This window comes from Erpetoichthys calabaricus, chromosome 3 (assembly GCF_900747795.2).
Source record: "Erpetoichthys calabaricus chromosome 3, fErpCal1.3, whole genome shotgun sequence".
Taxonomy (NCBI): domain Eukaryota; kingdom Metazoa; phylum Chordata; class Cladistia; order Polypteriformes; family Polypteridae; genus Erpetoichthys; species Erpetoichthys calabaricus.
The window spans coordinates 85,754,708-85,779,545 of NC_041396.2; the positions used below are offsets into that span (position 1 = coordinate 85,754,708).

The following is a 24,838-nucleotide window of genomic DNA, read 5'->3' on the forward strand; positions in this document are numbered from 1 at the left end:
ACAGGGTCAATATCCACTACATTGGAGGACACATATCATAATGGTTTACTATTCAAAATCCCCTCTACCTCAATGAGTGCGGTCTGGAGTACTTCTTCCATTATAGCCTGTGAACCAATTACAGTGCAGTGTACTTGTTTTACAGATCTTATCTCCCTTTCCCATCCACCACCAAAATGAGGAGCACTTGGTGGGTTATTCCGAAATATTATTTTTTATTTAGCTAAGTGTTGCTGCAAGTCAGGGCTTAGACTTGCAAAGGCTTCTCTAAGCTCTTGCTCCCCACCATGAAAAATTGTAGCCTGGTCAGACAATAGTTCATATGGGGTACTTCTGTGCAATAAACCACCTTAATGCCATCAAAAGGGAATCAGTATCAACACTTGTAAGAAGGTCTAAATGTACACATTTGGTGGTAAGGCATTTAAAAATAATACCCCATCTTTTTTCATAACGCCTTCCTATTTTGATACGAAAGGGTCCAAAACAGTCAATACCATTACTATAGAAAGCAGGTTTAAATAGTCTAAGGCAAGCAGGTGGCAGGTCTGCCATTTTGAGAATGACAGGTTTAGCCTTCCACTTTCTACAGTTGTGACACATATGTTGGAGTTTCCGGATGGCTTCTCTGCCCCTTAAAATCCAGAAATATCTTGTTAATTCAGCAAAAACCTGTTCAGGCCCTGGATGGTATAACTTACTATCACAGTCTTGAATGATCAGTCTGGTGACAGGATGATAAGGCTCTAAAACTATTGGGTGAATAGTGACAAACTCCAATACTATAGTATGATACAGTCGACCTCCTAATCAAATAAGTTGACTGGTCTGTTCAAATTCAGGAGACAAATTGTGCAAATGACTGGTGGTAGGTACTGTACTCTCATTTTGCAACTATTTGTACTCTTGAGGGAAACTGTCTTGTTTTCCTCTTTGGAAAACCTGCAGCTCTGCTGCTTGGTAGTCTGCTGAACTCAGTGATGCAACTCATCATCTGCTCTCCTGCTTTGGACTAAAGCTTCCACTAAGTCACTCCAAGTATTATAATCACTGGGATTTGTAGTATGAGAGTTAGACAGAATAGTGACACCACAGAAGGCATCTTTACGTTGTTCTGACTTGAGGGTTCAATAGGTGGTGCATCTGGCCACTCATATTCGGGCTTATAAATGAAAGAAGGGCCTTGGCTCCATCGGTTAGGCACAGACAGCTCAGGCAAGGTTTTTCCTCTTGTCAGGTCATCTGTTGGATTGCATGCAGGCGATACATATCTCTAGACACAGCCCTCTGTGAGCTCCTGGATGTCCAACATTTTAGTCCCAACAAACACTTTAAATTTACATGAGCATATCCAGGACAGCACATTAGTAGAGTTAAACCACAGGATTGCCTGATGGATCTCTAACGTAAGCTCGGATTGGAGGTCTAGCCAGCTGAACTCCATTAAGGGCTGCACACAGTTCGAGTCTGGGTATGGTAATCCATTACTGCTGCTATTTTATTTAAAGCTAATTGGTGAGGCTGGCCATATGTTTCTGTTATAGCTGCTATGGTATCTGAATATGGCATGTCAGAGTTTAAAAAAGGAATCATCTATTAAGTGAGCCTCTTCATGTTTAAGATGATCTAAAAGTTCCTGATATTTGAACAACTCTGTTGCATCTTCCAACAGCAGGTTTCCCAGCTTAAGGCAAGCAAACTCTCTGGGGTCTCGATGGGTGAAATTAGGTATCAATGGTTGTGGTCCTCTGCTGGAGGCCTCCTTCTTGACTATATTGACTTGGCGCCCCATCATGGAATGTGATGTCAGACAGGACTGATAGGTAGAATCTGGTGCTAGATTGGCGTGTGTTAGTCTTTGATGCTTTTGCATCTGCAACTTCTTAGGGCATCCAACAGCGGAGTGTACACTTTAAATAGGTTGTCTGAAGACATATTGGTCTCTCTCAAAGAGCCGTGAAAGGGGCAGAATGTGAGGGCTGTAATCGCAGACACGCTTCTGATAGAAGTGTTGGACTGGTGGGGGCGCGAAACTAAAGCCAGATCCTTGACCTGGTAAGGTGGCTTGCTTGTCAGCCATAGGGCTGACCTTGATAGCTCTGGCTATGGCATTGTCTGTCCCTTGCTTGGAGTATGATCTTCAAGATGCAGATATTGGAGGAGTGCAGGGTGACTGAGTGCATGTAGCATTTATTGTAGCTCTGTTCATAGCACTAGGTGAAGGCACTGGTTTCTCTCTTTATCTGTAGGCAGACCCTTAGGTAAGGGTGAAACTGGCTGACTTCTTATCATTAACTGACACATATCCTCTTGAGCTGGCTATAAGTGTTTGATTTCATGTTTCATGAATAGGCTAGACTGACATACTGTAGCTGATGATTTCTTTCTCCAGGTTGTGAATAACTAGTTTATAATCTGGTATTAAACATTACCTTCCTATTCCTGCAAGAGGCATATGTCTCCATTTTATACTGTCCACAAATCAATGGTAGTATCCATTTGCTTCGCTTCTTCATGAAGACTGTCCTGGTTAATGGAATGTCAAACCATCTGGTCATAGAGGCTGGCTGCTGCAAAATTACACTCTCCTATTCTTAGCTGTTTTCCTCCTGCCTGTGTGCTTGCGGTACTACACTGGTCACTGAAGGTATTGCACATTGACTATAGTTCTGAACTTCGTAATCCCTTTAAAAGGCAGGCAGACAAGTTAAACTACTTAAAGGGTGTGCATTCTCAAACTGGGCTGAAACATCTTACTTCTATCATAAACGGCAATCCAGCTTGAAGGACCATAAAATGTGGGGTAGGATACTCACTCAACTCAGGACCCCAACGTAAGACACTGACTCAGGCTACTTGCACCACGCCGCCCGCTGTTCACCAACTATATATTTTTTTTTAATTTCCACACACCAGTTTCATCCTCATTTGCTGCATACAAATTTGAATGGCTCTGCCTTTCTTAAAATACATTAACAGATGGTCTAACCTCTATCTCACTTTAGCAGGGAGAATCAATACTGTCAAGATGAACATCCTTCCTTAGTTTCTATTTGTATTTCAATTAATCCCTATATACATCAACAAATTGCACTTTAATATACTAGATTAATTACTGTTTAACATCATTTATCTGAGACATTCAAAAGTTGGCTGTACAAAGACATAAAGCAGAAGGTGGCATGGCACTACCTTTTAGTTTGATTACTTGGTGACAAATATACTGTACATACTATAAAGTCTTGGAAATTGGCACAAATTAATGAATTTACACCAGTGTTGTCTGCACTTGAAATCAAATTTGCTCTACATCTTCATTATATGCCCTGCTTTATGCCCCAATAAATGCTGTCTTTCGTCAATATACTGTACCAACAAACCAGTCGTCTCCCAATCACTTAAAATATAGAGCCAATGCAGTAAGCACTCTGTTGCTCCTCAACACAGTAATTACCTTTTTCAGTCTTATCAGACCTACTCAGTTTTTAAACTGAGGTAAACACTCGGGATTAAGGCACTTAGAGAACTGCATATAGGTAATGTATTTGCATGTTATGAACAATTATGCTTTAAGTTTAACCTTCAAGTAATACAAATTTTTACTATTTTCAAATTATGAATTTTGTTAAAAGAACCCTACTCAATTTTCTAGGACCCTCCCATCCTATTTCTATTCTGGAGGAAATACTGGTCACCCACCATCTGTATCTCAGTGGGTAACTCGCATTGTATATTATTTGAAATAAAATAAATCAAATTCTTGCTTAGAGGATCTGTCCAAATCTTTTTTAAAACATTGCTTTTGGTTCTCCTCTGTTTCTGTTTGAACTCTTGTTTTGCTAGGGTTTGATTTTTTTCATTTCTGTGGTGTTCTTTCTGAATAATTTTGAAATAATTTGTTGTACAGTTTCTGCAAATTTAATCTGCTCAGTTGTACACTATTGTACTTTCTTGAAAAGAAAGGGAAAAGAAAGAGAAAGAAAAAAAGAAAGAAAGGTATTAGGTCAATAGCCTGCTAAGGTCACCCAAATTTTTGGGGCTTTCACTTGAGATGAATGTTCTTACCTCTTACATCACATCTTACGACAGCTTTCCCATTTTTGCATTTTTTACCTTGTTTTATGTCAAGTGGGTACAAACAGCAACTACTGGCTTACATTTAGATTCTTTGGCTTGGTTAACTTCCTATTTTTTCCTTGTAATATTACATCACCCTTTTGGTTTATATAGATAATTGTCTTGCTCCATGTTGAAGGGAAGCTGTTTGCATTTGGAAATAATTATTTTCTTTATCTCTATGTATAAAAGTCAATGTGTGTATGTATATGTGTATGTTCCAGCATCACTTCCGAAACAGCTGGAGCGATTTTCATGTCTCTTGGTACACCTTTCTCATTGGTCGACTTAAAATACTGTAGGGTGAAATCAACCCTAACCCACCCCCTTCTGGGTAGGGTGGGGGATGATCTTGCGGTCATGTATGCATGTTATCATCAAGTTGACACTCGGAATGACCACCAGTGGGCGAACTGGAGGTGACTGTCAGCATTCTTTATGTTTGAGCACCACCACCCCTCTGTTGCTTTTGAAATTAAATAGAGTTGGCTGGTTCCGAGCATCAACTAAATGATAACATACATACAAGACCGCAAGACAAACACATTAGTAAGTCTTCATTGTTTGTTAATTTATTTTTATTTTTAAAGTTGTGTTTTTTTAAATTATATATTTTCCTCCTGGGCAACGCCAGGTATTTCAGCTAGTAGGTAAATAAAGCGTCTCTATTCTTTTTCTCCAAATTCATTTGCATGCTGCTATCAATATATTTTTTGATCAACAAAAGCATCAAACATGATTATATTATCTAGAGTATGAGAGTGCTTTACTGACCATTGGGAGAACAGCTATGAAAGTTGTGAGGCTAGATAAGCCTTTATCCAGATTTCTTCCATGCAAAAATATATTTAATTGGTAAGGTGCAGAAGCTAACTATAAAAGTCCAGGTGTACGGTGTAATTGTGCTGTAGCAAAGACTCAAAAACATGTTTCTGATAAAGCTACTTAGTGTGTTTGTAGTCAGATGGTTGTAAGGGAACTATGCACGCTAATAGAAAGAAATCTAACAATAATTCTTTAATTAGCATCTATGACACAGGGAGTTTAAATGTTCCTGTGCTTAAAGCTGAACTATAAATTAAATAAATATTATCTTTGTAAGACTCTGTAACACAAAATACAGAATTAGAAAATTCATGGATGAGGAAATACTGATTATATTGTTTATAATATATATCTTATCATCTCCAATATAATCTGCTTGACTGTGAGGAAAAAAAAATGTTTACAGTTTCAGAACTTAGAGTAGCATTGTATTTTCCGCATGAAATTTTTCTTTTTTTGTCTCAATACTATTTTTGGCATCCTTGCTGTCATTGCACATTGTGCCAACACATCCATATTATTTTGCATGCTGTAAATCTTAATCCAGACAGGGTTAACTCATTTAGATGTTTCCATTTCAATTAAATTGATAACAATGTTCAGTTGTAAGTATTGAAGTAACCTTTGATATCTTACTAGTTTCATATTTCCCCCACTATTCACTGTTGTATGAGTCTAAAGAGTGTTTCTGTAGCTTATGTCACATCTATTGTTGCTGGCAGCATTTTGGGATTTGATCAATCTCTACATGACTACGGGAAAAACCACTTTAGCCATAAATTGCAGATTTTCACTGTGAAGAATGGGTTTTGGTCTGGCAGTGAGTTTTCTTTGTTTTATATTTCACTGTGGTCATGTTTTAATTTTCTTGTTAATGTTTTAATGTGCTATTATCTGCAGGAAGCTATACTGATTTAATTAATGAATAACAGAGTGTTTTGACTACAGTAACAGCAACAGATAGAAGACATAAAAATTTCTTGTCAGGTTAGACTCCTCTGTTCTGTTTTTTGTTTGCTTAGGTGTTCAATGCTTATTACATTCTATAAAAGGTAGAATAAGGCGAAGCCTAGAGTGGACTCAGATTTTGTGCTTGGATCCCTCAGGCTTTGATCAGTGTCTAGATGGCCGAGCTTGAACCGCTTCTACATTTTGCCTGCCCAAATGCTAATCTCTCTCAGTACATCTGGACCATCTTTTTATTTCCTGGAAGAAATTTGTAAAAGCCATACCCATGGCACATAAAATGTGGCAATAATTACAATAATGCCACAGGTATTTGATATTTGGACTTCAGTCTTCACACATTATACACTTTAAAAATTTTATCGTTAATACTATAACATGAAAAAAGTGTTGTGTTTTAGGTATGTGTTCAACATTTCTTGCATTTCTACACTTACACAGATCGTTGTAGACACGGAAAACACACATGAAATGCATGTGTTCCAAATGATTTATTATATACCCTATACAACTCCATGGAACTCACATGCAGATAAAGAGACTTGAGCTAGGAGAACTTTTTCCCCCAAGTTGAGCTGTGGCGGTGGGAGGATGGGACAGCATGCTGCTGCTTGCTGCTTGTGCTGATCAACACATTTACAAAGCAAAAGATGCTGATGGATAGGTGTGAATGAATTTAAGGTGGGCTAGGATTATGAGTTTTTTTGTAGGCTTCAGAGATTCTAGTGTTAAAAACCAGACATGATCTTCAATAACTTGACTTGGAAACGTACCGTATTTTTCGCACCATAAGACGCACTTTTTTTTTCCCAAAAGAAGGTTGGAAATGTCTGTGCGTCTTATGGAGTGAATATTGCGTCACAGACCGTGATGTGTATTACCTGACAAAAGTCGACATCCAGGGATAGAGGGCGACAAAACTCACTGTTACGTTACAGGCATTCCCTCTGTGCTTGGAGGAATGTTAGACTCATTGACTCGGCATCTAATCCTTGCGTGTGCGTGAGTTGCGAAATGTAAACAAATATAAACAAAGGCAAGATAGCATCTACATCTCATGAGGGAGCGAAGCGAGTGCAGAAAACAAAATACTCAGCAGCCGATGTTTTGCGCATTATCACTGAGTCAGACTCTGGACTCGACAGATTACCAGCCGCTGGACTACTTCAGGCTGTTCTTTCCTGAAGCTGCCTTTCAGCTACTGTCAGACAAGACAAACAGGTATGCAGAGCAATTTTTTGAATCGAGGGCTGTGCTTGCACCACATTCTCATTTTTCAAACTGGAAACCCACAACAAAACACGAGATGAAGGGCTTTGTGGCATTACAAATATAGATGGGACTAGACTGGCGATATAACTTCAGGGAGCATTGGTCCAAACGTGCTTTGTCCCCTGGTGGCTTTGGACAGGTTATGTCGCGTGATGATAGGTACATGCTCCTGCAAAGTGATTGTGAGCAACTGAGCTTAATAAATTCTGACACTAGCGATGAGGAGTTCTTGGGGTTTCCATAAAACTAGAAGAGTGCTTGAACCTTAAAGTCTCTCCTTATTTGTTAATGACAGTGATGATGTTTCTTAATACCGCTGTTGAATTTACATGGTTGAAATATTATTCTGCTATATTTTATTAAACATATTAGTGCACCATTTGGTTCAGAATATTTTTTTTCTTGTTTTCCTCCTCTAAACCTAGGTGCGTCTAATGGTCAGCTGCGTCTTATGGTGCAAAAAATACGGTATATGATTCCGCTATGCCTTTTTTGTAAGGTGGTAACCAAAAATGTACACATGTGATCTGACTAGGCATACAGCATAATCAGGCATTTCAATGCTTCCCCCTGAGAATTCATTAAGTTTATTTTGAAATACCATTTTGAAATAGCTGAACGATATTTATTTACTTATTTATTTGTTTGTTTGTTTACATGTATATGTTGATTGATTGATTGACTGTATTATTTGTCCTTTGAGTCTGTATCCTTGTTTTTATGTTTCTGCTGATGAAGGCATATTTTAATGCTCTATAATTTATATTTAACAGTTTTTGCAAAATAAATTCACATTGTATTTTCCTAAACATTGCCTGAGCAACAATTCTTTGCATTTATATAGCGCTTTTCTCACTACTCAAAGCGCTTAGCAATTGCAGGTTAGGGGCCTTGCTCAAGGGCCCAACAGAGCAGAGTCCCTTTTTGGCATTTTACAGGATTCAAACCGGCAACCTTCCGATTGCTAATGCAGAGCCCTAGCCTCAGAGCCACCATAAGTGATGCTCCTTTTGTCTTCTTAAAGCACTTTGAACCTAATTACATTAACTGATATTTTCCAGGTGCTTGTTGATATTGTCCAAGTTTTCCTAAATTGTTCTTTATGTTCTTTGTTTTTGCTAATACTGTAATTTCAATATCCTCTGTAAGTCTCAGATGTTTACTTACTATATCAGAAGACAGGTAAATAATCATCAGCCAAATAGTGACTGCAGCACAAAATAAAAATAATTCAAAGAGCTTCTAATCTAGTAAATCTTGACCAGCTGGATTTTACAACTGTGCACATGCCACATTAATTGAGCATGATAGTAGAAAGTTTGAATCCTGTTTCCTGTCCAAGACTACATCTTCACCAGATAGGGTGAAGGGGCCACTTCTAATGTATTTTACATCTAGATATATTTTATTTTAGGTTGTATTTGTGGTTAAATGATCCAATAGTTGGTTTGCTTATTTACGGTTTGTGACCGCTAGCAAATTCCGCAACATCCTCAGGCTTGAACAGCTTGTCAGGGGTAGAAAATTGTAGCAGTGATATTTAAATGAACTACATATTCCAGCAGCCCTGGTAAAACTTTGCCATTAGGGAGTATCACCTGTTGCCGTAGGGGTTTGCTGGTATGCCGCAGGCTGTAAAGATACGCCAGCTGTCAAATAGGGTCAATTGTCCATCTTTCATGTCTCAACTCTTCACTCTAGTATCAGTTTTCTGAGGTATACAGTATCTGGATTTGTGCTTGTGCCCTGTGCCTGATGTTCATGTGGTCTGATCATAGCTGGTAAATGTCTTAGTCTGTGGAGCGCTCTCAGCATCTGCAATTCTTCACCTACAGCCCATCAAGTTAGGACAAAACATTACATATTATACTAAAAGCTGTTCACTTGGGACTTTCATTTATTCACACCTCTAGTCTACGTCTGCATCTGGAATTGGACTGTGTTTGGTCTTTGTATTATTAAGTTATTGTTGATCATTTGTACTTAGTGTTTTGTCGAATTTTGTTCTGTGTTAGTTATCTGTTGCCATCAGGGTTATTGAGAAGGCTTTTAGCATATGTATTTGTTGTTTAATAATTGTTTTTTCTTCTTTATTTTGTTAGTGTATTGTTTATAATTTACTCATTTTGAGACACTTTTTTATGTGTAGCTCTGTGTCAATGTGTGCGAACTGGGTCAATGATTGGTGTGTCCCAGCAGTAAAATAAGCAGTGGACAGTGTGAATTTTAGCATCATGCAACCGGTGCAGATTGCACCAATAACTTTGTGCTATACAGTCACCTGTCTATGAGACAATAATGCCTTGGCTTCCATTTAGCATTGGCCCAGGCATTGTGCAGTTACCAATCTGTAATACATTTTAAGTATTCAGTATGCATCATGATTTTACTGTATCATCATAGATTTTATTTAATGGTTCAATAGTCTGGATATCTAATCCAAACAGCCTGTTTCTGAGATCTTTGAACATTTCATTTACTAAAACCCAGAGAGTACTCCAGTGTTAGTAATGCAGAATGACTAAAACTGATTTATTTGTAGGGACTTTAGCAATAAAATTACTGAGTTAATAATAGGCCGAAGCGTACTCTTCTCCTGGACCAGTTACTTTTCTTTAGTTTGAATATGAAAACCATGAAAATACTGCTACACTGTTGTTTCAATCAAGTAACTATGACAATAACCTCCACAGGACAAGCACATTTCTTCCTTTTAGTTAGTCTGTTTACACTTCAGTGAACCTGAACAGAGCAGGATGTGACTGATGACCTCTGGTGTCCATGATCAAAACAAATTGGTGGCTGCTCCCCTATTCCCTACCTGCTACCTCCTGACTGTTTATATGACCAGGATATTCAGGGAAAATATTGAATTCTTAATTGAAGCTTATGCTAGTCTGTTGACTGCATTTCTTCAGTCATTTGAACTTAATGTAGGTTGCATAGACTGTAAAAGAATGTATATTAGAAATTCAGGAATACAGTAATCCCTCCTCCATCGCGGGGGTTGCGTTCCAGAGCCACCCGCGAAATAAGAAAATCCACGAAGTAGAAACCATATGTTTATATGGTTATTTTTATATATTTTAAGCCCTTATAAACTCTCCCACACTATTATAAACATTTCACGCACAATTATACAGCATAAACCCTTTGTATTCTCTTAGATATTAGGTAAGATTCGTTTGAAATTATGTATGTAAACACAGTTTACATACAGTAAAACCTAAATATTATTTTAAAGATATCGAGCGTCTCCGATATCACATATGTTACAGCCATTACGACAGACAGGCCACCATCAATAAATACGTACAATGCAAGAAAAATTGTATACAGTAAAATGTGTGTACAGTGACACTAAACTATGTACATGTAATAAGTACTGTACGTAAATAATTAATTATGGTTACTCACCAACAATGACACTACGACTTGTCCGATAACGATGAGTTTAATTTTACTGCACAACAAAGGATAGCGTTACAGCTCTTCTAAAGGAGCCTTTTCAGGTGACTGTTTAGCACCGCCGTTGTTCTTCTTCCATCACTCTTCAATCCAAATCCCTAAAGCAGATTCCATCCAGGCTACTGCCTTACAACGTCCACTTGCAACTCATTTTGCGCCCTGCTTAAAAGACACTGCGGCCGTAGATCTTATATGCTTTTCCTCCTTTTTAAATAAAAAGAATCGTGGACTCATTTATGCTGTAATGGTGTCCTGCAGCGGTGTAGCTGTTTCCTTCCTTCAACATATCCAAAACTTTTACCTTTCCTGCAATCATTTGTATCTTCTGTTGTCGCTTGTGCACGTTAATGTTGAATGAGTGAGATTAGACTTCCTGGTTAATGCAGCACTCCGTCGCTGAGCCAATCAGCAGCACACAGGAACTTAACCGCGTGCTCTGATTGGGTAGCTTCTCAGCCATCCGCCAATAGTGTCCCTTGTTTCAATTCAAATGCGTCCCATGTTTCAGTTCAAATGGGCAAATCAACTGAGGAAGCACACGTACTGTAGACCGCAGACATCCGCGAAGCAGTGAAAAATCCGCGATATATATTCACATATGCTTACATTTAAAATCCGCGATGGAGTGAAGCCGCGAAAGACGAAGTGCGATATAGCGAGGGATCACTGTAGCTTGGAAAAATAAAAGTGAAAAAAACCTCATTTACTTGTTATTCCATTAAGCTTATATCTATCTGCATGTAACACCACATTCTTTCCTCGGAGAGTTAGCACATTGTACCAACATATTCCTGCTGTTCTTCTATACTTTGGCTGATAATGATTTTTGAACCATTAGATATATTTTTCAAAGGTGAGTCTCAACTCTAGAATCCTGGGTGTAAATCCTAGCCCAGTCACAGCCTATACTGGGATTTCATTAGACTGATTAGATTGGTGGTATGGGTGTGCCCCTTAATTTTTGGTAACTTACTTTACACACTTTGTATTATATCAATGCTTTCTCACTCTAAACCTCTGAATTACCCTTAATCAGGGGTTCATAATCACTTATTCTTTATTACTAAGCAGGAATACAAGTTGGGTAAGTAAAGTAAAGGATTAGAGCAGAATCATGCATTGAGACAGCTTGGCCACTTTTGTCTTTTTTCATAGTTCATACCTAAGCAGGCCCAACATCTCTTCCCCTCTATTATTAAAAGTCAACAGACTGTCTGTTTCATCAGAACACCTGACAAATAAATTTTTGCACCCCTATAATAGTCCAGCTTAAGAAGTGGTTACTGCTTTCTATTTGAACAGTGCTTCTTTTCAGTTCCCAGTAGTGTGCTCAAGGGCATAATTTTAATATATAGCTAATTGAAATAAGCTTGAATATCTGCATTTGGCTTGCACAAATTTATTTTTGATCAAGACTGAATGGATTGAATTTCATTAACCTGCTGGAAAAGTATGAAAATTTTACACCAGCAATATGTAATTTTTTCTTTTCTCTGGACCGATGGCATTTTTAACTTAAGGAGTTAAATGAATTTAAGCCAATGAAAAAATAAGATGACTACTCATATGTCATTTTATCTGAATTATTTTATCAATGAAATCTGACATGTTTTTGGAATGATTCCTCCATTCCACAGGTAGTATTCAAAACCTTTGGCATAGATACTTCCTCTATTAGCATTCGAAGTGGCTTTGTTTGAATGATGGTCTTTTTTTCCATTAGAGGTCCACTTTATCCTTTGTGCTGTCAAGTTTGGTTCTTGCTCTTCTAGCTTACTAGAAACATTCATATTTATCCTTAATTGCTACAGTAGTTTTGAATAAACTGATCTTCAATATAGTTCAGTATCTTTAATCTGGAAAAATATTTTTCTGGGTTTTGGTTGTTCTGGTGTAGATTAGTCTCTCTTCCTTTGTTTGCTCTTATGTGAGTGCTAATCCTATTGATCATAAAATGGTGTCAAAAACGTTCTCAATTGCAGAGCTCAATGATTGACTGCCTTGGCATTGATTATTTCCATGTATCCTTCATTGAGGCCCATCTGGTGCAGGATATAGCTTTTGGATTCACCTCTAGACATGTGAACAATGTGACCTAGTGACTGTATGTATATTTATACTCAGTTGATGATTCTGAGCTAGCTGGTTTTACACCCGGGGTGCTCCCAGAATGAAGTTTGTATGTTCTCTCTATGTCCACATAGGTTTCCTCCTTGTGCTCTAGTTTCCTGATGCAGTCCAAAGACATGCTGGTTAGGTGAATTGATGTTGCTAAATTGGCCTGGGTGATTTTTCACCCTGTGTTGGACTGGTGCCCAGCCCAGGTATTCTTTCTGCCTTGTGGGATAGGATCGCAACTGTGCCCTAGATAAACAGGTTAGGAAAATGGATGGACAGAGTCTGAGCATTTCCAGTTAACTTGTGTACACTTCATCTGTTAAAAATATTTAAGCATTGCTACCATACTGCGTTTAAAAATAGAAAGGCACCATAGAAAATAGGACAGTATGATTGTATATTGGTAATATTTCTACCTCATATCTCTAGAGAGCTGGATTTAAAAACTGGCCTAGTTTATGTCAAGAATTTGTGCAATTCTAGTCATGTTTATATGCATTCTTTTTTCTTTCTATTTGTTTTATTTTCAAATTTCAAACATGTGTATGTTACATTTATTATTGACTCTAAATTGATCTGCAAGTGTCCCATCAATACTTGACTCCTGCCATTCAGGGTTTGAAAAGTGGGTTTGGCAAATGGACAGAGGGTTGTTCAATCACATGGTCATTTACTACAAAATATACTACAAAACATTGCAGGTTATGTAGGAGACAAGTATGCCACTGAATAATTTGAATGTTTGTCCTTTTTTAAAATATCTGCAGTAACTTTTACCTTTTTTATTTTTTCCTATTGTCTCCTCTAAGGCTGCATTTTAAGTGAGGACAGTGTGCTGGCTATATTTCATTTTGCTTTTCAGGTGAACTCCGAACTCTTCACTTTTGTTTGGTCACATATTTTCCTTGATTGCTGAGGTGTTTTGCAAGATTTTATTTGGAGCTTATTGGTTTGTTGGTTAGTTCGTGCCTTCTGCCAAATATTGCTGGAATAGGCACCAGATACCAGCAACCATGAAATGGATAGGTAGGTTAGATAATAAACTTCAGATTATTATTTCTTTAAGCTGCTAGACCTTCTGTCAGAACCTCCTATACTTTTTGGGTGGCAATAATGTAAACGATTCACTATTAACTTTTGTTTTTCATCAGCTATCCCTTAGTGGCACCCTTTTAATCAAATTTCCTATATATAATTTTAATCATTTGATTATCTCCCTTCATTTATTGTTTAAAGTGATTCATATATCAAGTGTTGTTTTCTATATTGCTATTGTAGAAATGTTTGTTAAATGACAGCAATCCACCCAAAAAAACTATATGAAATAAAAATTGGTTCCTTTAAAAAGTATATGGCACAGGTGCAGGGTGTTGAACTACATATTCATGTCATTTTCTGCTCAGGCAGTTGCTTTTAAGAACTTGTCTCAGTGAGTTGGCTGCCTTGCTCTTGGTGTTGTGAACCACAGGAATGGGAGGGGAGCAGCTGAAAGACTCTGGTCTGTCCGAGCAGACCCAGTGGAGTCTTTCTAATGGCTTCATAGATCCATGTGGTTCCTGGAACAGCATTTTTCCCTGGAACTAGAAGGTGAAGAGAGGAAGCCAGCTGCCTCTAAGCCATTGGAGCCAATACAGTATAAACAGAGTAACCTGCATGGAAAACTGAGGGGTGTTTACCACAGTACACAGCCTTCCTGCCTGTGGAATTTTATGGAAAAGTGTCATATTAACTTTCTTTCCAGTATATTCTGGTTGTTTGCTTCATGTTTAGATATGTTGCAGAATGTTTTAGACCATTGTGCGATTTCCTGCTGGCACTAATCTGGATTTGAAACTGCTATAAGAAATTCTGTGGTCTCTGATGCATTTTTATTTGTCACTTGCAGATGCTGTTCTCTGTTTTTAGGTGTCAGATTGGGCATTTGACCATATGTCTGTTTCTAATCTTGTAAAACAAGTTTTAATTTTATATAATACTTTGTGCCATCAGAACAGCCTCAGTCTCAACGTTTGTCATAATTTTTAATCATGTTCTTAACCTTTTTAGAACTTTCTTTGGTAGCAGAGCAATAAAACATGTCTGGTATGTACTGGGAGAAGAGCACATAACATCCTTATACAGGGTGCCTGTTCTCCACTAGGCATACTCACAAACACTCAGCCATCCTTACTTATACCTTTAGAAAATTAGAACATTGGGATAAATTTGACAAGAACCTGCTATTTATCCCAGCGAGCTCACCAATTCTGTTCATCTTAATTCTCTAAAATAGCATCAGGTAGGTACCCTGTACCTAATTAGTTGGTAATTTATTCCCTGAGTATCTGGCACTTTATGCGAAGAAAAAGCTGTACTCCCATCCACCAGCTTCCACTCTGATCACCAGCTTCTTTCTTCTCTCTTTCTCCTGCCTACTTCTTCTCCCATCTTTTAACCTCTGCTCTTTTCTTGACTCTTTTATTTTCTTTCCTTGACTCTTTTTTTTTTTTTGATTTTGGGTGCCCCTTTATAGGCTGGGGAGCTGTTACAAGTGCCATCGCCTGATTGCCACTCCAGGCTGACAAGGCAATCAGACTGCCTGCACGTGCCAGCAAGGCAGTGCGTGGACAGCTGACCGCCTCACACCAACCTGGAGACGGGGCGTCTTCTCAGCCGATCGCTTGCACTTGCTCCACTCCCCAGCATGAGTGCGTTCATTATTTATTTATTGCTACAGTATGCCATTTTTGTAATATGTTGCACACAACCCAGGCAAGGTCTCACTAGTAAGTTATAGACTTTAAGCATAACCTCCCTTTATTTGTATTCTACACATCATCCTATTAGCCTTCTGATCATTTCTGTACACTATCTAGATATAGAAAGTGAACAATCCACTACAACGTCTAGGTCTTTCTCATAAAGTGAGCATTCAAGTTTCATACCTCCTGTTGCGCATTGAAATATAACATATTTGCTTCCCACATGTATTATACTTTAAATTTCATCTGCCACAAATCTGCCCAAGCCAGTATGCTGTCTAGGTCTCTTTATAATAATTCAGTTATTCTGCATTTTCTTCTTCCATCTAGTTTAGCATAGTTTTCAAGCAGAACAAGCTTGTTATTTGTATTATTATATGTCATGCATGTATATTTAAAGAGTGTAGTAGCTCCAGCAGTAATATCCTTGAGGTCACCACATTTAATATGAATTACTTAGAGGAAGACAGAAGATTTGAAGTTACTCACTAGTCTTAGTGTCAGAGTGTGGTGATGTGTTGCATGTTTATCAGGATATGCAAGCAAGAATTTCATTGTATTCTGTACATGTGACATTAATGACACAATAAACAATAACTCTTTTCTTTCTGTGTTTAACTCATTTTCTACCCACCTACAAACTGCATGCTGAATTACTGCTTCTTTTAGTTTGATCAATAGCCTCTCTTGTAAGACCCTATCAAAATCTGTTTTTTTAAACAAGATAAATATTTTTATATAAACTTCTGTGATTGTACTGCCTTATTGCTTCCTCATAGAATTACAGCATATTAGTGAAACATGATCTTTTCTCTGTCTAAATCCATTTTGACTATTGCTAATACACTTGTTCATGCCATGTGATGCTTTATATTTTCATTAATAATTGCTTCCATTAATTAAGCCATAACTTACATTTAGCTTACTGGCGTATAATTTATTGAATCAGCCCAATCAACATTTTAATATATAATAATATAAAATGGTGCTACATGTACGCACTAACCTCCTTATGCACTCTAAAATAAATGTTATCGTGTCCTGGTGGCTTAGTTAATATCAGCCTATTTAATCTTTGCAGCACTTTTCTCTCTCTGCAATTTCCAAGTCACTTAGTGACATGATGTTAGGTGCTTTTCCCACAAATACTTTTAAAAAGTATAATTTTGGAAGATTATTTCATTACTTTGAGGGCCTTTTTATGACTTGTGATTAGAATTAAGATGTTGTTATTTATTTATTTGCATTCTCCTATGACACCATTTTGCTTTCTTCATAAGACACTTTGATGATTGTTATGTTGTTTCTAACAGCAACATTAGATGTCACAAATCATGTGATTTTAGGGGTCACTAACTTGTCCGATGTTTGTGGATTCCTCAAAGAAATACCAAGTTTGTTCATGATTCTTATTTGTTCAAGCATAACATTCTGACACATTTATTATTTTTTCAGTTATTTTTCTGGCACAATACTAAGTACATCCTTAATAATCTCTGTTGTTATTGCCCGATTTTCCCCACCTCGCACCCTCCACAATGCTGGAAAAAATACTGCTCAATGCCAAGGACTTAAACACCATTTCTGCATTATATAAAATCCTATTAGAGTCCCTACCTTTCAAAGATCTGAAAGGACATTGGGAAGAAGATCTCTTAATCAATATATCAGAAAAGGAGTGGAAGGTAGCAAAGCAGAGAATTCACTCGAGCTCCATATGCGCAAAGCATAGAATTATTCAACTAAAAATTATGTATCGAGCTCATCTGTCTTGCTTAAAACTGTCCAAAATGTTTCCAGGGCAAGATCCAACCTGCGAACGCTGCAACCAAGCTCCTGCCTCACTGGGTCACATGTTCTGGGTCTGCACCAAATTAACATCATTTTGGACAAAAATTTTCAAGTGCCTTTCAGACAGCCTTGGGGTCACAATCCCTCCTAACCCACTAACAGCTGTGTTCGGTGTTCTTCCAGACGGACTTGAAGTGGAAAAGGACAAGAAAACAGTGATTGCATTCACTATACTTTTGGCACGCAGACTTATTCTGTTAAATTGGAAGAATCCTAACTCTCCTCTGATAAGTCAGTGGGAAACCGATGTTTTATATTATTTGAAATTGGAAAAAATCAAATTCTCAGTTAGAGGATCTGTACAAATTTTTTTTCAAAACCTGGCAGGATTTGATCAATATTATTTTAGAATAAGAGAAATAACTATTACCGCATTTAATTCCCTTCTCCATCTCTTATTTACATATATATTTATTTCTCCCTTTCCTTTGCTTATTGTTGTCTTATTAAAAAGCCCTAAGCAATTCTCCTTTAGCTAAGCTCTCCTTCTCAGGGGTGGGGTTTGATTTGTCTTTAATTTGTTTGGTTATAAATTGATCTATTTGTATGGAATGATTACAATAAAAATTAATAAAATAAAGAAAAAAAAATCTCTGTTGTTATTGACAGGTTATCAACTTCTTCAAATGTGTAAACATCAGAAAAATGCTAGTTTAGAGTATGTGCTCTTTCACTGCCCTGTTTGTAATGAACTTCATTTCCTCCTTTATTGTTTCTTTCCTATTAACATCTGATCTCTTTGGCTAACTTTTTACCTCTTCTAAAATATTTGTCTCTAATTGCCTTTTTGCTTTCCTTATATCCTTTTTAGCCTCCACTTTCATGCTCTCATATGTCCTACAGTTAGCGCTGAAGTTATGTTTCCTTTACACCTTATGCAGCTGTTTTTTTCTTGTGCATCTTCCTTTTTAGCTCTTCATTTATTTACAGCAGAGTTTTCTTTCATTTCTTACTGTTTCTAAGTTTTGTGATAAATGTGTTCTGTATTGTATGTAATACTTTTAAACCTGCCCTATATCTCCTAAACTGTCTCCATGTTTAAAAACCTATCCCAGTTTATTCTTTTCAGATTTTGCTGTAACTGCTCAAAATTTGGCCTACTGAAGTTAAATCTGAAAGTTTTAGTTTTTGAGTATGTGTCCTGTGAAATTTTTTATATTATGATTACTTAGAATCTAAAGGTTTAATTTACCTCCTGAATTGTATCCTGATTGCTACAAAATATTAAGTCTAGGTAGGTGTCACCTGTCATTGGTGTTTTAACATACAGTATTTTGTCTGGTATTAAGTCATCCCAGTTAATACTTTGGCTTTTACTTGCCCTTCAAACTATATATACTCCTATATATCTCCTTTGAGACTGACTATTATTAATATTATTAAAAATATGAATATTGAAACTATTATGTGCTTTGGGGCAGCTATAATGCTCTCCCAATACCAGGTCTCAGTAAGATGTGGTCCATCATTTAATTGCATAATACACTATTCAAATATTGTTTTATATATATGGCAACTCTCCCACTTTTTTATTTTTGTCTATTTATGTTATAATCATTACATTTAGCCTGATTTCTATTTCACCTACAGTGACATCATAAATATTTGTAGCTACATATAACTGTAACTGACTTGCTTTATCCTTACTACTCCTTACTCAATAAAATATGCAATTTAAATACTTTGGATTTTAACTGTGGATTAGTAATTTCAAAATTGTCTGTTATATTTACATTTATACTACTCTTTGTCCCTTAATATGATGTCTTAGTTTGGCCTGTCTTGAATTCGCTTCACTTCCCATATTCCCTAGTTTAAATACACACCCCAACAACTCACAGCCTTTAAACTACCTGCTGAATGTATTTTAATCTCTGTTAGACATCCCTTTACTCCTTTTTCCTTTCCCAAGAAGCTTTTCTTTCTTTCTTTGTAACCCACTGCAACTATCAGTGCCTTTATTAGTATTCCCTTTTACCCTCAACATCCTCCTTGTATCAGTGCTCATTGGCTTGCATGTGATGTACTTGAAATAACTAGAAGTCTTTTGGTTCCATTCTTACAGGAAAGCTTGGTCACTTTTTCAATATTAACACCAGATACAAAGCTGTTTACTTACCTGAGTTACTTGAAGTCACCACTACAACTTAACGTGCATGTATTTTGAATGTGGAAAGATACTGGAGCAGCTTGAAAAAAAACCACTCAGACCCAAAATAAAATGTAAAGTCCTGGGGCCTCATGTGTAAACAGTGCGTACACACAAAAATGTTGCGTACACATGTTTCCACGCTCACATTGCAATGTATAAAAACTAAACTTGGCGTAAAGCCATGCACATTTTCACGCCAGCTTAATCCCTGGCGTATGCAAGTTCTCTGCTCGGTTTTGCAAACTGGCAGCACCCAGCGTCAAAGCAGTGCTTTTGTTCCAGTGTGGTTTCCCGTTCTTTTTTAAATCCACATCCCTGCGCTAATCGAAACTTATGTATGTACTTATTTCGGTGGTATGACGCCACTGTTGGCCGCCATATTGAACTTTCCAACAGTTTTTGTTACTTATGGGCCCATCTTCAAGAAATTTGGTACGCGGGTTCCCAATGCTAACTGAATCCTACTTATGTACTGTGATGGACGACCGGCTACAGACTCCGGTCGCCACCCCCAGGCCTCTAGGAGGAGCCCTCCGGATAGCATGATGGTGCCCCGAGTTCCAGCAGGGCCTCATGGACTTTGTAGTTTATATACACAGCCCTGCTGGATACCTTGGGGGCCACCGGGAGTCGCTGTAAGGGGGCTAGTGGGCTCCTGTGTGCCCTATAACCTGGGAGTGCGTCATCATCACGTGACCGGAAGGAACGACATACTCCCGGGGTGAAGAAGAGGACTGTTTACCCTGACCTGGAAGGAAACGGACTTGTGGGTTTTGCCAGGAACCATTTCCGGGTCAGGGGATATAAAAGGACTATGGGAAAGCCCAGACACTGAGCTGAGCTGGGAGGTAGGAGGGCAAAGTGTCTGAGCGAGGAGGTATTGGTTTGTGTAGGAGAATAGTGGTTTATATATGAGAGTGGTGTGGAGAGTGCTTTGTGCACGGTATTCTTGTAAAATAAAGAATATTTATACTTTCACCTGGTCATCAGAGTGGTACCTGAGGGTTCAAGAGGTGGACAAAGGGCTTATCTATTACAGTACATATATACGTCCATAGCCTGTAGCTCGGTCGCCGTGTGAGGCAGCGTTGGGTCCCCAATCCCCATGCCTACCACGTAGTTGGCAGCCTGCCTATATAAGGCCGTCCGTTGCTCCGGTCTCTTCATTCCCTTCCTTGCTTCGTCACGGTATTCACATCTCCCTGAGATAACTGCAGCCTTTTTATTTAATCCACGGCTTCTCCGCTGTTTTATTGTTCGTTTATTACGATTATAGTTATTGTGTATGTATTTTAGACTTAGTTTACATTGTTCAGGTACCCATTTCCTTTATCGTCCCAACCGTATCCCCATTAACATGTCTATCGAGGTGATCACCATCGATCAAAGAACTGTCACTTACCGAGTGGTTTCCATGCCCGGAGATGGCGCCTGCCTTTTCCATTCTATGTGTTACATATTGCACGGCCATATCAGGCTCACTCTTGATATCCGGAAGAACATTGTGTCTTATGTATTGAATGACTGGGACAGGTTCAAGGTGTGGACTGATGATGGTACAGGAGATAATTATACTACACAGGAGCACTATAAGAGTGAAATGCTTAAGCCCTTCACCTATGGTTCTGCATGTGAGTTGATGGCTGGCGCTGAATTGTTCGGTTGTTGCTTTCAAGTGTACCGAAATGGCCAAATATTTTACACCTTTGGACAACTGCCAATGCCTCTTACAAAGCCTTCTTCAAAATGTTTACCCCAATCTACGAAATTTCCACAAAAACGACGTGTCATGGTTGAGGGAGAGAGCTATCCTGACACCAAGAAATGACATGACTATGACTATAAACCACATTTTACTTCAAGAACCACCTTCACAACCGAAAACATATCAGTCTGTGGATTCAGTTGTAGAAGTGGAAGACGCGGTACACTATCCGGTAGAGTTTCTCCACACTCTGAATCCTCCAGGCACTCCTGAGCATAATCTAATTTTGAAGGTTGAGGCACCAATAATGTTACTGAGAAACTTACAGCTACCGAAGCTTTGTAACGGCATGAGACTTCAGGTCACGTGTCTGCAAAAGAACCTAATTGAGGCAGCTATTTTTACTGGCATTGGCTCAGGGGAGAGAGTTTTTATTTCTCGCATCCCCGTTATACCCTCTGATCTCCCATTTCAATTCAAACGCCTCCAATTTCCAGTAAGGCTCTGCTTCACAATGACAATTAAAAAGTCTCAGGGACAGACCCTACAAAAGATTGGCATTGATTTGAGGCAAGATTGCTTTTCACATGGCTAACTGTACGTTGCATGCTCAAGAGTAAGCTCAGCGCACAGCTTGGTCATATTACAACCGGATGGCCAAACTGACAACGTGGTATACAAAAAGATCCTTAACAAATAATTATTGGTATATTTTCCCTCAGTTTAAAAAGGTTTACTTTCCTTCTTAATAAAAATTTTAAAGCAGTACTTTGCCGCTGCAAAGTGTGGGTATTTTGCTAGTTGTTAATAATTAAACATGTGAGAACACGGTGTCGCAGCATTAGTGATGAACTGGCGCCCTGTTCAGGGATTGTTCCTGCCTTGCGCTGGATTCTTGCTGGGACTGGTGTGATACTGGATGGATAGATGGATAGAATAACATGTACTACGAAGATATTTCAATGTTCCTTAATTGTTTTGAAGAATCAGTGTTCTAAGCTTACAGATGGCTTGACGTCTATTACAGAGCTGATTGTGTGGTGATTGGGTACTTGGAGAAAGAAAAGGAAGGACAGGAATTGGGGGTTAGTACATTTGAAAGAGACAGTACTGCTGCAATAAATTATTTAATCGAAGGTTGCGCACGGCGCAGCAAGCATCTTGCGGGAGGCAGGAACAATCTCTGAACAGGGCACTAGCTTGTCACTATCACTGTGCCACCGTGTTCCCATGTTTAATAACATGCTTTAATTGCTATCATCATAAAAACGATATCAAGTATACATCTCAGTATTTAAATTATTCAGAGAGCTGTAATATCACGAATGTAAAGGATTCTGTGTCCTGTCGGAGGAAGAGTAAGCCCGTTTAAGAATCACGTAGTCTATGGGGGCCATAGATCACACAGAAGAACACATACAATACAAAGCATTTAACATGCTACTTTAGTTACGATGGTATTTGAGAAACTAGTAAATTAAAGATTTTAAGTTGAAGTTTATGATGTTCTATTTTAATGACAAAGTAAACTATGTGATTAAAGTGGAAATTTTGAGATTGAAGTTCCATGCTTTTTTTCCCACTGTGTGCCTATTTTTTTTTTCTTTTCTCTGTAACCTAATAAGCTTCCATATGACTCTCAGACGGTGGGCTACGACTCGCCTTTTCACAGTGACTTTGATATCTGACAACTTCTTTTTTAGTTCGGGCACTGTGTGACTTTGTGAAGTTGAACTTTCCAGTTTCTCCGACACTCTGTCACTTGATCAACTTCCTTTTGTTGTTTATTCCACTGTTTAAACCAACATATAGTAAGTTTTTCCTTGCCTCCACTTGGTATTCGCTGAAATTCTTCTATTTACCCCTGTGCTTTTGCCATAGTCTTTTCACAGAATGCTGAGCTTAAGGGCTATTTACAGTATATTGATTTGAATATTGAAAGAGGCGTAATTCTGGGAGGAGTTGGGGATTGGCGGCTGGCGCGTACACATGCGTTACTTTTTATGCTGACCGGGGTTTATGTAGCGGAAGAACATGGAAGTTGGCGTACACACAGATTTATGCATCTGGATTTTTTTTGTGCGTACGCACATTTCCGCTTTTGTCCATATGCCATGTTTTAGTGTGAATTCTATGCACAGCATTATACATAAGGCCCCCGATCCCTGTATCTGTGAGGCAGATATTTGTCATTTTGTTACCTATTTTCAGAAGCTCTGTTATCCAATTAAAGTTAAAGAAACTTAATGAACAAAACCAGAATATTCTAAAAATGTAAAATATAATATTGATATTAAGAATGTGTTCTGTCAAAGAGAATTCAGAAATGGTACAGTTATATGATGTTGTTAACATTGCTTTCACCATGCTCCTGGATTTCAGTGACGAGCTGGTTTACAAGTTGGATGCTGTTGTGGGTTTTTTTCTGTTGTGACTGCAGTTACTTTCTTTGCCATTTTTAAAGACCTGTGGTCTAGTAGAGTATGCATGTCATGTGTTTTTATTATTATATTTGCACATGTATTTCAGTGACTCCAAATTAATCAATTTGGGAAATAAGTGACAGGTAATTGGAATGTATGACCTATTATCTCTGACCAAAATGGTTCCATCATTTACAATGTGACAAAGAAACACAAATTCAGATTTTGTTCCTATGTTGGGGGCCATTTTGTTGAGCTTCACTATAGTCTCTGAAATCAAATAAGGTCAAAACAGGTGTAAATAGGTCACTTCTTGAAAGGCTGAAGAGCACTCAACTGGTAATCATAAAAAGTAACCAAGAGACAGCTGTTTTCCTGAAGAGTACTGAGTAAATTCCTCCATTAGAATGACAGAGAGAAACACCATGTAGGGGTTGATTTGAAAGTTTTTTTTTTTGTCTAGCAGTGATATAAGAAGTAAAAAGGCTGGGAATTGTGCCTTTATTAATTATTAACGCATCAATTCCAGATCTGCAGATTTGTGATTCCGCTGTCAGATTAAATGCCGTCTGTCAGCCTGATTTAGTTTAGTGTAAGACTGGGAAGTAATGAGAATAACTTAACATAGTGAAGGAACTGTAAACAAAATAAAGTGAGAAAGAGGAACAAAGAAAAGATATTGGGGGGCCAGAATGATGTGGGTGGCCCTGCACTGCATAAATGTGACCCTAGGGTTTACACTTCTCTAAGTCACAAATAAAATTATAAAACTGTTAGCTTTTCTTAACCCTTCTTCTTTCTTTGTTTTGTTTCTCAGAAGGAATGAACTGCATGAACAAGAACCATGGTTGTGCTCACATTTGTCGGGAAGCACCACGTGGAGGAATTGCTTGTGAATGCCGACCAGGATTCCACCTCACCAAGAATCAGAGAGACTGCAAATGTAAGTAAAAAAAACACTAGTTATTGCAGTGATTCAAATGGCATTAATCATTTCCCGACCTTTTAGATTTGGATCTTAAAGGAGTGCATACCACTGTCAATACCATGAATTTATGAGTTATTAAAGTCAGTGATTTTTGGTTAAGATGGGACAAAGGCAAAATATTTTGTTGTCTTTTGCTACAGTCAGAAAATAATGAGTGTAGGAAAGGGGAGTCAATAAAGAATGTCGGTAAAGGACCATATATATTGTTATATA

General features: G+C 38.0%; 1 protein-coding gene across 5 annotated transcripts in view; it reads left to right on the forward strand.

The window, feature by feature from the left end:
• scube3 (signal peptide, CUB domain, EGF-like 3) overlaps nucleotides 1-24,838 on the forward strand; it is a 458,024-nt gene that overhangs the window by 271,593 nt on the left and 161,593 nt on the right. For 3 of the 5 annotated variants that reach the window (XM_028797022.2, XM_028797023.2, XM_051924637.1), the window contains one exon: nucleotides 24,455-24,580. In XM_028797022.2, the coding sequence (XP_028652855.2) occupies nucleotides 24,455-24,580 (126 nt within the window). The remainder of the gene's footprint in view (nucleotides 1-24,454; nucleotides 24,581-24,838) is intronic. The other 2 variants (XM_051924638.1, XM_051924639.1) reach the window with 1 other exon arrangement.